Source organism: Doryrhamphus excisus, linkage group LG1 (genome assembly GCF_037039965.1).
Source record: "Doryrhamphus excisus strain RoL-2023G ecotype Guam linkage group LG1, RoL_Dexc_Guam_v1.1, whole genome shotgun sequence".
NCBI classification, from domain to species: domain Eukaryota; kingdom Metazoa; phylum Chordata; class Actinopteri; order Syngnathiformes; family Syngnathidae; genus Doryrhamphus; species Doryrhamphus excisus.
Window position 1 is genome coordinate 16,049,134 of NC_136357.1, and position 14,487 is coordinate 16,063,620.

The window sequence follows — 14,487 nt, forward strand, 5'->3', positions numbered from 1 at the left end:
AATGGATGCCACTGTGCTCATTGGGACCTTCAAAGCAGCAGAAATTTTTCTGTATCCTTCCCCAGATTTGTGCCTCAAGACAATCCTGTCTCGCAGGTCTACAGACAGTTCTTTTGACTTCATGCTTGGTGTTTGTGCTCTGACATGCACAGTCAACTGTGGGACCTTATATAGACAGTTATTATATTTCCAAATCATGTCCAATCAACTGAATTTACTGCAGGTGGACTCCAATTAAGCTGTAGAAAGATCTCAAGGATGATCAGTGGAAAAAAGATGCACCTGAGCTCAATTTTGAGCTTCATGGCAAAGGCTGTGAATACTTATGTAAATGTGATTTTTTTGTTTTCTATTTTTAATAAATTCAAAACATGTCAAAAAAACCTTTTTTCACACTGTCATAATGGAGTATTTTGTGTAGAATTTTGAAGTAAGAGATTAATTTAATTCAGTTTGTAATGAGGCTGTAACATGACAAAATGTAGAAAAAGTGAAGCGCTGTGAATACTTTCCGGATGCACTGTATCATTGATGTACAAGTTGAACAGTTTTGGCCCCAGTATTGACCCCTGGGGAACCCCGCACGTAATATATGAACTTGCAGATGTGTATTCTCCTAGCTGTACATATTTCTTCCTGTCAGCCAAGTAGCTTTTGTAGCAATTGTGTCAATTGAATAAGACAAGTGAGTCGTCTTTATGTCAAGAAAATAATTTAATAGCATTTTCATGTTAAAAAAACATGTCCTGATCCGTTAATACTTTTAATGACAAAAAAAAACAAAACAAATGGCAAACGAGGTCTTCTTGTCCTAGCGTCCTTCAGTTCCCGCTAAAATGGCCACCAAAAGATGGCCACCAGATGGCAGTGTGTCTTTGTTTCCGAGCAGTTTAACAAAATAAAAGTCTTGCTTGCTTTCTTCCTCAACAACAAAAAGTTGGCAGCCTTCAGGCCACGCCCCCTCACCCAACAAACCCCCTATCCCTTCCCCCCCAAGGGAAAAGAAAAACTAAAAAGGGGATGAAAAGTGAGAGACACAAAGACAAACGTCACTCAGCAGCTCGATACTTACGTACACGAGGAGGCGGCAGAGATTTTGATGTCTCGGGGGTTGGGTTCCTCCCCCCCTCGGTTGTCATTGCCTGCTATTTTCCTGACTCAAAGTGTCGCCGCCATCAGACATCGCCCGTCTGCGCGGCTCTGCCGTCAACTAAACTCACGCCGACCTCTTGAGCCCTCGACAGCAGCCGTTGTAGACGCTCGGAAACGCCGCCGCCGCCACTGCTGCTGCTAGCTCCCGCCGCCTCCAACTGCAACAGCTGGGATGGGTAGGGAGGACACACAAGGAAGGAATGTGTCTACTTCCTGTTAGCATGTAGCCTAGCGCTGCTATAATGTTTTCAGCATGCTGATGACATAGTGCGGGTGGGGCTGTGTGACATTTTTGAGGGTAGTGGGGGGGGGGGGCTCATTTACATCTTTCCAAAGTTCAGCACACAGTGGAAGGTTCTGCAGCGCTTGCTGATGAAGACGTCTCACCTGCGAAGACAAAAACAAAAAGAAGGAAGACAAGAAAAGGCAGATGGCGACAAAAAGGTGCACTCATAATTAAGTCCTCACTTGTGACCCACTCCTGCAGGGACAAACGTAATTTAGTAGCAGGAATAAATCCATACAGGGGGCACACAAATTCTAATAAATGTTAATAATGGTTTCATGATGCCATATTTGGTATGAAGATGGAGAGTGCCCCTTGCTATATTCCATCTTCATGGAGATGAATATTCTGACACACGTTCCCTCAGACATCAGGCATTAACGTCATTAGCTTGAATGATCGTTAGCTCGTTTCCACGGCGCCTCACCTCTGACGGGTGCCTAAGCTCTGTCTCCACGGCAATGGCTCTGCACAGAAATATCATCAGCATCAGCATCAGCATCAGTGTGTGTGTGTGTGTGTGTGTGTCAAAAAAAAAAAATCCTTACATTTTCCAAGAGGCCAAAGACTTCGGAGCACTGCCGGTCAACATCCTAGCCTGGAAGCCCATGTGTTCCAAATTTCCTTCAGTCCACTCTTGGTGCAGCAACCTGTTGCGCAACAACACATCATCTACGCAACATTCTTGTCCCGTCTAGAAGTGGACCATGTCCCCTGGAAGTACCTGAGTGCCAGTGCGATGTTGGTGGGCATCATGTAGTGGAGTCTCTCCAGCACCAGTGCATGTTGTGACGTGTCCACACAGCTGAGGTAGAGAGACACCACCTGAGGAAAAACAGATTACACTACAATGAACTGTACTTAATAAATGGAATAAATTAAAACAGACCATTTTGGAAATAAAGCTGGAATAGGTGCAGATTCCGGCAGATCTAGAAAGCTTTTTGTGCGGGTTATGGTGTATAGCTGCTCTATAGGAATCCACAATTCAATACAAAGGGCTGAAAAACTAGCATAATAGGCCCCCTTTTTACTGTAAACCAGGGGTCTCAAACTCAATTTACTTGGGGGCCACTGGAGCTAAGGTCTGGGCGAGACTTTTCCCAAAAAAACCCAAAAAAAACGCATTTATTAAAAACAGAAAAATGCCTTGGTTTCAATTTTCTACAAGAAAAGCTCTGACAAAAAACATTCCACTGTTCACAAATATCTTACTTTTTATTTTTCTACACAAAATAAGATGAAAACTAAGAATAAAGAAAATCAATCAAACAGTCATAAATAAATAAATAAATATAATAATAACAATAAAACGGCAAATAATAATAACTTAAGAAACCACATATAGTTGGTGGGTAGACAAATTATTTTTTTCAGATTAAAATGAACAAAGCATTATTAGAGCCCTGTAGACATGACAAAACACGACTATAGTCACATTTATACTCTTTTTATTTACAACATATTGCGCAACTGCAGGGACACATGCTAACTCGCAAACTAGAGAGCTAGCGACCTAAACGGTAGCCTTCAAGTTATTTCCTTTTTTCCTTTAAACTTAAATAGCCAAAAACTTACCACTTCCACACGGATAGGGAGGATAACTATTAACAGTTATTTAACCTTTAACATGAACATTAATCAAACGTAATAATTTTTTCTGGGTACATGATACCATACAACATCCATATCAAACTTGCGCGGGCCGCACTAACATTAAACTTTCATATCAAGGCGGGGGCCTCAAACTAGTGTTCTGCGGGCCACTTTTGGCCCACGGGCTGCGAGTTTGAGACCCCTGCTGTAAATACTCCAACTGACACTTCTATTCAAATAACAGTCGCCAGGTGTGAAAATAACAGCCAAGGGCTGTAATGAGCACACTTGAATTAGCTCCTCTCTATAAGTGCAGACAGTATGTCCATGTACTGGAAATAATGAGCAGCAGTGTTGTGACACTTCTTACCTTGTTGTGGAAGCGATAACACGTCCAGAAGTGAGCTGGGTCAAAGGGCACCTCGAGACGGGACGGGACTGTACTAAGGCAGCGCAGGACAAGCTCTGACAAATGCCCGGCGGCCTGAGATTGGACACGTTGGCTGCTGCAGAACATCAGGTAGCTGCAAAAAAAAGAAGCACACGCTGTGAGTCAATACTCTGCCATGATGGCGACGCCCACGGGTCGCGCTCACTCTGTCCACAGGCGGTGAAGCTCCTCAATCCGCATGGCCGAGCCCAGCGCTCGCTCAAAAGCGTCCAGCGTGTCGTCCACGGAGCCGTGCAACCAAAGCCAGCGACTGGAAGCAGACAATACGCCATGTCAACACGTCATGTGCTATACCAAGGTTACATGACGTGGATGTGGGCGATACCAGTGTAGCAGGTGCAGGTAGGGCATCTGCTTGTTGATCTGCTCTTCCAGATCCTTCTTGACGATGGGAGCAGGGCACATGTGGTCTGTCGGAAGGCCAAGGATGTTCCTGATAGGAGGCGATAGTGCAATGTTAGCGTCCGAGCCTTAACACTGAATGATTTAAGGCAGGGGTCTCAAACATGCAGCCCACGGGCCAAAAGTGGTCGGCAGGACACTAGTTGGAGGCCCCCGCCTTGATATGAAAGTTTAATGTTAGTGCGGCCCGTGCAAGTTTGATATGGATGCTGTATGGTATCATGTACCCAGAAAAAAATATTACGTTTGATTAATGTTCATGTTAAAGGTTAAATAACTGTTAATAGTTATCCTCCCTATCCGTGTGGAAGTGGTAAGTTTTTGGCTATTTAAGTTTAAAGGAAATAACTTGAAGGCTACTGTTTAGGTCGCTAGCTCTCTAGTTTGCGAGTTAGCATGTGTCTCAAGACCCTGCAGTTGCGCAATATGTTGTAAATAAAAAGAGTATAAATGTGACTATAGTCGTGTTTTGTCATGTCTACAGGGCTCTAATAATGCTTTGTTCATTTTAATCTGAAAAAAATAATTTGTCTACCCACCAACTATATGTGGTTTCTTAAGTTTTTATTATTTGCCGTTTTATTATTATTATATTTATTTATTACTGATTGATTGATTTTCTTTATTTTGATTTTCTTTCTTTTAATGCAGAAAATCGGAACCAAAGCACTGAAAAAGTTTGTATATTTTTCTGTTTTTAAATGCATAAATGCATTTTTTGGGGGGGCTGATGCGGCCCAGCCTTGCCCAGACCGTAGCTCCAGTGGCCCCCAGGTAAATTGAGTTTGAGACCCCTGATTTAAGGTGACGCACCGCAAGATGTCCACAGGCATCATGTGACTGCTCTCGTCCTCGCACAGAGACAAGACAAACCCTCGGAAAAGCGGCGTGACAGCGCTCGCTTTGTCCTGTCAAAGCATATTTCACTTGCTGTTAAAGACGCCATCAACAACAAGTCAGGTGCATAATACAGGAAGTAATGGAGGCCCTCTCCCACCTGAGTCATGAGGAAACGACAGCAATAGTAGAAGACCTCCGCATTGTTGGGACACTCAGCTAGCGCATGTAGCCACGAGCTGACGGCACGCTCACCATTCCCCGAGCGCAAGTGGAGGTCGGCCAGAGCATCCCGCAGGCTGCACGATTCGGGACATGCCTCCAGCAGCGTCTCGCACATGGACACGCCGTCTTCCAACCTTCATAAATGCATGAAGGTCACAGCAACCACTTACATCTTGACCTCCAACTCGCTCACCTGTCCAATAGCCTGTACAGGAGCAGGAAGTTGGTATATAGTGGAAGGCACGCAGACGTCCTCTCGCTTTGCGTCGACGACTTGTCACTGCATTGACTGATGGCGTCTTCCAGACCGACAGACACACACGCGTGCATTAGCGGGTTCATCATGACAGTCACCTGACAGACCCACCCTCAGGGTGTTTACCTTGGAAGAGGTTCATTATGTCATCATGTGGTGTGCTGATGTCCTGTGCTGTCCGCCAGGGCAACAGGAAGTGCTCAGTGCTGACAAGCCTGGATGGGCCAGACTCTAACGGGTCGTAGAGACTTGATGGAAGACGCCGAAACTCCTTCAGGTGGATGTAACACAGCCACGCCATTGCAAGGTCGCTTGCCATCAAGTGATTGGCGACACTCTGGCTGTTACCCGACTTCAAGGCCGTCTGAAAAGCACACAACGATTCAGAATATGACCTTCAACCTGTGCGCGTTGGGAGAGTGGGAATACCTGGAAGATGTCAAGGGCAGCATCCAGCCGCCCCGTGAAGACGTTCAAATGGACTCGATGGAATAGAGCTTCCAACAGGTGGAAGGAACGCTCCTTTGACACGCCCCCCGACGCTTCAGCAAGGAGGAAATTCAGCAGACGCTCGCACACGTAGTCCTTCCCCTCGAACGAGCTCTCTAAAGTCAAATACTGCAACAAAAAAACACGCCTATGTCACACCACAGCGACTGAGCATCCTGTCCCGTATCAGGTCAGAGCGACTTACATTCCACCACACGCGGCGGTCGGGGGCATGTTCCACAGCCATCTCGCACATCTCCTGCACTTCCTCGCGGCTACCTCGCCGGGAGAAGAGCGTCAGGTAGTGCGCCCACACTTCGGGGTCGTCGCAGTTATTCTCCAGAGCACGAGACAGTGTGTTCAAGGCGGCCTCCAAACACTCTGCTGGTGGCCTGCAAATGAAAGCAGCATTAATGACAGGAGTGGCGAGGACGTGAGTGAGGCGCACGCGCACGTACGTGTCGCCTTGGTGGAGGTATCTGAAAGTAAGTTTGATCCAAAGCTGAGTGTCTCCGGGGTTGTCCAACACGCTGCTCTCCAGCTTGGAGATGTCGTCAATGTCACTGATGAAGTAACGCTTGTCTTCGGACGTCACGCATGTGTCCAACGTGCTCATGCCGCCAGGCAGGCCGCCGAAGTCTGGAACAGCAGTTTAGTTTAGTCATGTGTACTGTAAATGGCGAAGCTAATTTTTGCTCACTTGTGATTGGGTAACATGACCAACCAGATGTTAGGGACGTCTGATTCCCTGCTGCGGCGTCATCTTCCCCGTCAGGGTCTGTGCGCCGCTCGCTTTGACCAGATGGCCTCCATTTCCTCTTGTCCTTCCAGGTAGTAAAAGGCGGCACTAAAGGACAAAAAATTACACATGTCAGCACTTTACCCTGCCTCCTTGTCTGAGGCGTGGGCATCACTCACCGTGACGGCGGCTCTCGTTGACTTTGCTGACCAGGAAGACAGCCTTCTGGTCCACACCCATACCATCCTTGTTCGGACCAAACAGTTTGGTCAGGTACTTTTCTAGCAGGCGGAACACAAGAACGGATCAGAACCAGCTGATATGACACTAAAACATGTATCAATGTGTCCCGAGCAGACACGCTAGATGGCAGTGAAGGTCCCCGCCCACCTGTCGCGGCGCTGACTTGACTGTCAGTGGAGCTCTCGGTGCAGCCGATCAGAGACAAGTTGTAGGAGAGAACATCCTGGAAGAGCAGACTTCCTGTCAGAGTACAGCTCCTCGTGTGCTGCCTGGAGGAGTACAAGTGGAAACGCGTCAACCCCCGACTTAATCATCAACACCAGAGATAATCTCTCCTCCTCACCATGGACAGTCGTCATCGTTACAGGTTCCGGTTAGGTCAAAGCGACAGAAACACTTTTTAGGCTGGATGGCGTTGCTGTAGGTGGGTGAGCTCAGAGACAACTTCTCCTTTGTCCTGTAGTATGGACTGAACCTGAGGGTGACAAAAACATTCCCACGTCTGTCCATTGTAGACACTATAGGACAATGACACATCGCAGTACAAACTTCACCTGTAAGACCTGAAGACCAGCAGAGGGCTATGGTAAGGTCCAAAAGGGACCGGTCTTTGAAACCCACTGGGTTGTTTGGTTGCTTCCACATCCACCGTGAGCATCTGCATACACACTTAATATCACTGGCATGTCACCATAAATGGCATCCTGTACGTGTACGGGTGTCATCCGGTGTACCTTTGCAGTTTCTGGCCTGTCCGCATTGTCGTCTACTTTGTGCAGCTCTTTCAGGAGTAACTCACCCAGGCCGCCGTGCTGTTGGTACCGGCGCCTCAGTGCGTCCAGGTCCAGACCCATGTATGCATCGATGGGCCCGGCTGTGCCGCTCTTGGCGGGCTTGGAGGTGCTGCAGTCTTTGGCAGGTGTTGGGGTCAACTGCTCCAAGTTAGGTTTAGTGGAGGAGATGGATTGACGCAAAGAGCGGCGGCGGGGGAGAGCGGCCACGGCGCAAGGCGTAGGCACTGACTCGGAATCCTCCGCTTCCGGGCTGTCCTCACTGTCTAGAACCAGCTTGTCCTGGGTGAGGTCATGCAGGGAAGGCTGGGGTGGCGGGGGTGGGCTGGAGGCAGCTGGTGCACACGTTTTTGGGTCGGGGAGGGCGGCGGGTTTGGGCCGCTGTTCGGCCGGAGGTTCCGATGCCGCTACTTTGTTGCGCAGGGCCTGGGCCTCCTTCAGCTTCTGGATCTTGAGGGCATATTCGGACTCCAGCTGTTGCAGCAGCTGCTTCTGAGCCATGAGATCTGCAAAGTGACGTTCCAGGCCGATACTGGTGGCGCTGACACGCTGCAGTTTCCTGGGCTGAAACATCAAGAGGAAAGATCAGGAGAACTTTAGTTTGTGGACTTGGTTCTATATGTCTACATCAGAGCACGTGGACCACATATGACCAGGAAGTCATGCTCACCGGCCTGTGCATAGTTTCGGCTTTGCGTTTGGGTTCTCTTCCCGCGACCTGCTGAGCCCGAAGCAGGTCTTGCTCCAAGCGGGCTGCTACCGTCTTTTTGATGGACACACGGTGCTCCACACGACGAACCTGCAGACCAAAACAGTTCAATGTGAGGACTGGCACACAGAGCAAGAGATCCAGCATTTTTGTCACCTGCTCCTGAAGCTTCTTGAGCAGTGTCTTGTTGGCAAGCACAATCTTCTCGGATGCTTGGACCTGCTCCTTGAGTCGCACCACCTTGGACTCGGCCGCCTTCAGGGACTCTGTCTTCTTGAGCTCCTGCTGCAGGAGGTTCTTCAGCAATGTCTCATCTCGGAGGAGCAACTCTCTGAGCGAAGGGGAAGTTTGGCTTTGTGTTGTGATCATAGTTGGTGACATCATCACATCGTCAAGTTGCCCATTTCCTGTCTCACCTTTGCTTTTGCAGCTTCTGCTCGAGTAAGTCGACAGTGGCGGCTGCAGCAGCAGGCGTTGCACCAGCTTCTTTATTTGATGCCTTCTGCTTCTCCCTGCTGCAAGACGTGACAGAATGAGATAGGGGTCGATGGCAGAAGCAATTGTGTTGCTCATACTTGGCGAGTTCCTCCCTGAGGAGGCGATACTCCGCCTTTTTGGCATCAGGTAAGGCTTCTGGTGTTCGTAGTGGGTTATTCTCTTTCTCCGATCCGGACGCACCTTTGGGTTTTGTTGCCTAGGAAGGTCAATTGTGACATGGTGAGGACCTTGGCAGGGGTGTGTTTGTGTGTCCTGATAGTTCACACTCACCTCCACGGTCCTGCGTGCCTCTTTGATCATGAACTCCAGACCTCCAATCACACCCTGCGTGGAGCTGCAAGCATCCAAGTCCGAGTCGCTGTCATCTGATTCGTGGAGTGATACCACCACAGACTTGTGTCGGGGGAGCTGTGCACACACACGCCATATTCATGCTAAACCTGCACCATCATCGTGCTGTGATCATGTGACCTGCTTCGTACCACCAGAGGGGTTCTGGGAACTCCTCGAGTGAACTTGTTCCCATGAGATGCCGCCATTGTGTTGAGGCTGACGGCGCTCAGGTTCCCTCTGCTGGGCTGCTCGGTACTTGCTGGGGGCGCCACACTCGGGGAAGGAGGACCACTCCAGACCTTCTCCTGCTGACGAGCGACATTCGTGACATTTCTACACCTCCACCAAGAACTCTTGAGAAGCGTGAGGTTATGTACTCACCTCTACTGCCGGCACCCGTTTGGTGGCCATGGACATTAGACAGGTCTCTCTAAGCAGCATCTCCTCCTCCTCTTCCTCATCAGCGAACGGAGGCTTTGGAGGGGGTGCCTGCTCGTGAGCAGGAGGGGGTAGGGGCGGTGGCGGGGGAAGGCCGGCGGCCATGGGGGTGGAGGTAAAGTGCTGCAAGAACATCACAGTGGACCTTTAAGCATCACCAATGATGAACAAAAGATGTTTGTGAGGAGGAGGAACCATACCATCCCAAAGGCAGGCTCCTCAACAGGAAACGGGGTGCGTGCTGATTAAGAAACACAAAAAAAAAATAAGTGAAATAGTTAAGGTTTTTAAATCTCTTAAATTCACTCTCTTAAAGACACATTTTACATGAGTCGGTACTCATCAGAATTAGGTTAGTATCTGTAAAAGTACCGTTACTGGTACTGGTGCGAAGATGGGTGGTGGTATTGCAGCTAAGATGTGACAACACACCCGGGGATCCCGCCTCGCTGTCCGTGTCCATTGCAACCTCGTCATAGTTGTCATACTGGTAGAGATTTCCTGTCGCATCCAGACCAGCTTTGCCAGTAGACTTCCTGAGTTCTCCATCCCTGACCTGAAAGATAAAAACATAGCTGCTGATTGGCAATTGAACAATGTCAGCTTAAAGCAAGGTGGGACTTATAGGTTATGTGATGATCTTATTATCACATACTATTTAATCATGAGCTTATTATCACATACTATTTAATCAAAAGACCATTTTGTTTCCAGAAAATGTTCAGTTTATTACATGTATTATATCTAAACAGTGTAAACACAACAATTGCAAAAATATTTCAACAATAATATTTTATCAACAGTCTTATCAGGGCCAATTAATACTGTAGTATGTGATAATTATAGGTTATCACATACTACAGTATTAATTGTCACTGTACCCTAGAAACCGCCCATGAATGATACGGGAAAAGGCCGAAATGATACTGTGTCAAAGCCCAGGGCAGTGATACTGATAAAATATAGAGTTTAACCATGTCCAGTATCAGCCCCCGTAGCTGTCCACTCGTGCCCGTGAAACAACCAATCAGAGAACAGCACACGAGTGCTTAGTGCCTCGTGCTTCTCCAGTCACCAAAAAACCCAAACTTGATTAATGGAACTTTAATTGTCAGACATTGATAAGACTGTTGATAAAATATTATTGTTGAAATATTTTTGCAATTATTGTGTTTACACTGTTTAGATATAATAAATGTAATAAACTGAATTTTCTGGAAAAAAATGGTCTTTTGATTAAATAGTACGTGATAATAAGCTCATGATTAAATAGTATGTGATAATAAGATCATCACATGGTTTGTCTGGTATCAGGCCCAGTATCATGCTCCCAAGTGTCAGTATCAGCCCGAGACCGAACTATAAGTATCACTGCCCTGGGCTTTGACACAGTATCATTTCGGCCTTTTCCTGTATCATTCATGGGCGGTTTCTATGGTACAGGGCCAATTAATACTGTAGTATGTGATAAATTGTTGTACCTTGGCACTGTTGTGCATCTTCCCGCCCACCAGCTTCATGAAACGCTTGTATTGCTCGTCCTGGTTGGACAGGTCCCGGATTTTGCGGATTTCATCCTCTCGTTTGTAACGTTCATCGTCCTCCTGCATCTCCCACAGCTGCTGCTGCTTCCTGAAGGGTGGTTTGACCATCGAGCCTGCAAATAACGGACAAGATACCCGTAAAAACACATGAAATGGTATCAGCATCATAACAAGGACCAAAACCTTCTCACCTGGGCCTGCAGACTTCTTAGATGTGGGTGGTTTAGCAGCAGCTCTGCCTCGTTCCAGAGTTTTGGCTCCAGGTTTGGGACTCTGCTTTGGCCGGTCTCTCTCGGGGGGCCTCGTCACAGCCTTGCCTTTGTCCCGCTCCCTATCCTGAGGCTTGGACCTGGATCTGCTCCTGTCAGTGGTCGCAGACCTGGTCGTGACCCTCAGCCTGTTGGGTGTAGTCGCTTGAGCAACGGGCTCTCTGGTCCTCTTCATCATCTGCTGCTCCTTCTGCTGCCACTTCCTGCTGGCTGACTGCAGGGCGAGGAGACGTAACTGGAGCTCTGATAGGTCCTCCTCCTCCACCTGATCCCCCAGCTGCAACATGCCACAACGGAATTTCATAAATGGAGAATTTTGGGATGGATAGAACTATAAACATGGCCATATAACGGTCAGTCAGGAAAGATGGGCTCTACCTCGTCCAGGCAGATGTAGACGTCTTCGCTGGAAGCAGGCGACTCTCTGCCAGAGCTTTGTCCATCATGTTTTGCTTCCTCATTACAGCACACGCAAGACACCAGCACCTCTGCTTCAGACTGTTTATCCGTCTTCTTCTCCGAGTCCGCCTTTGTCTCTGTTCCAACAAGCCAAGAAGACAACAGACATCAGTTCACACTTTCAAAGTTCAAATGAGTCTCCTCACGTCCGGTGTCTTGATTGCTCACCTGCCTCCCCCTCTTGAACGCTCGTGTCCAGACTGACGGCCGTGGACAGTTTCGCTCGCAGCGGCTTGATGTTGAAAGCCTGAAAGCTTTTCTTATTTTCCGATGGGCCCTCACCTGACGCTTGAGGAGGAACTTCGGATTTTGCAGGATGACAGCAGTCTGCGCCTTTGGTCTCCGGGGTTAGACTTTTAGCCAGCACAACCTGACCTTTGCTCCCCGCATCCTGACCTTTGGCCTCCAGTGCCATGCTCTCCTCCTTGCGGATGCACTCTAGCTCCAGTTGAATCTGCTTATACTTGGACAGCAAGTCCTCAAAGGTCTCTTCTAAGCCGCTATCCCCTTTGGTGGCACCGGGTGGCGCTCTTCGGGTCATGTTTCGCCCAAGCTGCTTTTCTGCATTATATGTTAAGGACAGGCTCAGTTACATTAAAAAAAAAGTCACATTTATGTATTTGTAAAAGAGGAACACTGACTTCCGGTTACAGGAAATGATGTTCATTCTCAAAGGAGTTCACTGTCTTAATGATTTATCAAGTATACTTTGTAATATGACAAAAAGCAGCACAGCCAGATGGGGCTAAACGTCACACATGCATTACTAGCTAAAACTAGCTTAAAATTATTCGAACAATAATAGTAGCGATTGTTTCTTCCTTAGTTGAATATGATACTGTAGACATATGTAGACGTTTACGGCCAAAAACAGTCAAGGATACGTTTCCAGTTATTCTCTCCACTACCGTACCGACCCAACTGGGGTCTCGCGCCGCAACCCGCCCAGCCTCCTCGGTGCCAGGCCCCGCGACCTCCATTGGGCATGGCTCGGTGTCTGAACCTTCCCAGGGCGTCGTGGCTCCGCTCCCAGAAGCTGGGCCGTGGGCCGGGCCCACACATTGGAGGCGGCTGTGTGGGAGCGTGAGGCCGGTCTGGCCCGCTAGGCCCGCATTGCTGCCTGTGGTTTAGCGGTCCGTGGACGTCGTAAGGCATCATGCGGCGGTAGTCCGGCGCCGGGTTTCCCATGTAAGGTTGCATCGGCATCCTGACAGGGCCGCCGCCGGGCCTGCTATTCCCTTCCCCCCGTCGGACCGCGGCGGTGTCCTCGCCGTCGTCGTCGCAGATTTCTCCGTCTTCGAGCTCGATCTCGTCCCTCGAAACCATAGCCACCGAGTCCTGACTCATGTTGACGTCCACGGTAAAAGTGACAAGTATATGAACGTCGAATTCAGCTCGTAAAATCCATTTTGTGTCACTGTCCAAAACACTCACAACCTCGGCAAATCTCACTTGATCAAGTCTCGGCAAGTATCGCGACACTACAGTGTGTTGCCAAATAGTCGTAAGTAGAAGAACAACATTATCGCACATACCCGATTTGACGTTTTTCAGGACCGTTTGCTACAGTAAAAACGTTACCAAAATACAGCTTGTAATGCAGTTTTATGAACATTTAAATCAACTAAATGAGGAAGCTGGAGGAAGACCCATAATGAAAGTACACTGAGTAGTGTTAGGAGTTGCCACACTCATCTAGAAAGTGAAACTTAAGTCCCTCTGCCTGGAAAGTGAAAGTTAAGTTTACGTGAAAGTGAGAGTTAAGCTCAGTGGCGGTTCTAAAGAAAATATATATTATATATGTAATAATATATATTTGTCAGTGCTCATTTCCTATGTGTGGCAGATGGGCGGCATCTACAGGCGGGATACTTGTGGCCTCATGTTGCACAAAGGAAATGTCCACCAGGTTAATTAAAGTTTAAAAAAGTTAATTTCAGTAATTGCTCATAAAGAATGTCATTCTTTTGAGGCAATGTTTAACTGAACATTGTTTTCTTTGTAAAAAAAAAAAAAAAGTAGTGTAAATTTTACACATGGGGATTACAGAGGGGAACATACCCAGTGACATGCCGCTTGTTAGAATAAAATGTAGATAGAATGAATATAGTGTTAGTTATCGCCCTTATATCCATTTTCTTATACAATACAAAGTGTTTGAATGTGCTGAAGAGGGACGGTTCTCGTGACCCTGATCAGAGACCCCCAGCGCCCCCAGGTCCTGGAGGTGCCTGGATGCGCCAACAGCAACCCTAGAGATGCTCATGTTAATCCTGCAACAATGTGTCAAGATAAGAACTCATAAAACAATAAAGTAATTACTTAGGAGGTCTCTAATACATTTTCGTGCAACTCTAAGGGGAGGGGAGGAAGCACGCAGTTGCACAAGCTGTACTTGTTGTCTATGTGTGTGTGTGTATGTGAGAGTAATTACTTTTTGTGCATGTGTTCTTATCTTGGCACATTTTTGCATGATGAACAAGAACATTTTCAAGGTCACTGCTGGCGCTGCAGGCACTTCCAAGACCAGTGGCGCTGGGAGTAGCTGGTCAGGGTCACAGAATGTTCCTGCTTCAAGACACTCAAAACTCTCTTTCTATTGACTAAGCAAACAGATATCAGGGTGATAACTAACACTATAATAATTGTATTTAATTAATTAATTAATATTAATTATTATACCCTCATCAGGAAAAAGCAGTAGAAAATTTTCTACCGCTTTTTCCTCACGAGTGTCAGGTTTAAACCCTGACACTTGTAAAAAACACTG

General features: G+C 47.6%; 1 protein-coding gene across 3 annotated transcripts; it reads right to left on the reverse strand.

The window, feature by feature from the left end:
• Window positions 1–674: 674 nt before the first annotated feature.
• Window positions 675–13,316, reverse strand: zfc3h1 (zinc finger C3H1-type containing). 3 transcript variants are annotated; one of them, XM_058075601.2, is made up of 35 exons: window positions 12,602–13,312; window positions 11,886–12,278; window positions 11,637–11,794; window positions 11,181–11,535; window positions 10,927–11,102; window positions 9,818–10,001; window positions 9,646–9,686; window positions 9,389–9,568; window positions 9,157–9,315; window positions 8,945–9,082; window positions 8,752–8,870; window positions 8,593–8,691; window positions 8,333–8,507; window positions 8,138–8,266; window positions 7,411–8,031; window positions 7,231–7,334; window positions 7,020–7,151; window positions 6,824–6,945; window positions 6,613–6,714; window positions 6,419–6,541; window positions 6,153–6,333; window positions 5,900–6,086; window positions 5,635–5,823; window positions 5,332–5,569; window positions 5,143–5,248; window positions 4,885–5,083; window positions 4,701–4,795; window positions 3,811–3,918; window positions 3,631–3,735; window positions 3,405–3,558; window positions 2,163–2,263; window positions 1,987–2,088; window positions 1,866–1,905; window positions 1,477–1,539; window positions 677–1,319 (listed from the first exon to the last, which is right to left on the reverse strand). In XM_058075601.2, the coding sequence occupies exons 1-35, from the start codon at window positions 13,248–13,250 to the stop codon at window positions 1,176–1,178; spliced, it is 6,171 nt and encodes a 2,056-aa protein (XP_057931584.2). In that variant the 5' UTR covers window positions 13,251–13,312; the 3' UTR covers window positions 677–1,175. The 3 variants fall into 3 exon arrangements, with proteins under 3 accessions (XP_078647549.1, XP_078647551.1, XP_057931584.2); XM_078791423.1 differs by having other exon boundaries at window positions 675–1,319; window positions 6,395–6,541; window positions 8,593–8,870; window positions 12,602–13,316; XM_078791425.1 differs by having other exon boundaries at window positions 676–1,319; window positions 8,593–8,870; window positions 12,602–13,314.
• Between the last annotated feature and the right edge of the window lie 1,171 nt (window positions 13,317–14,487).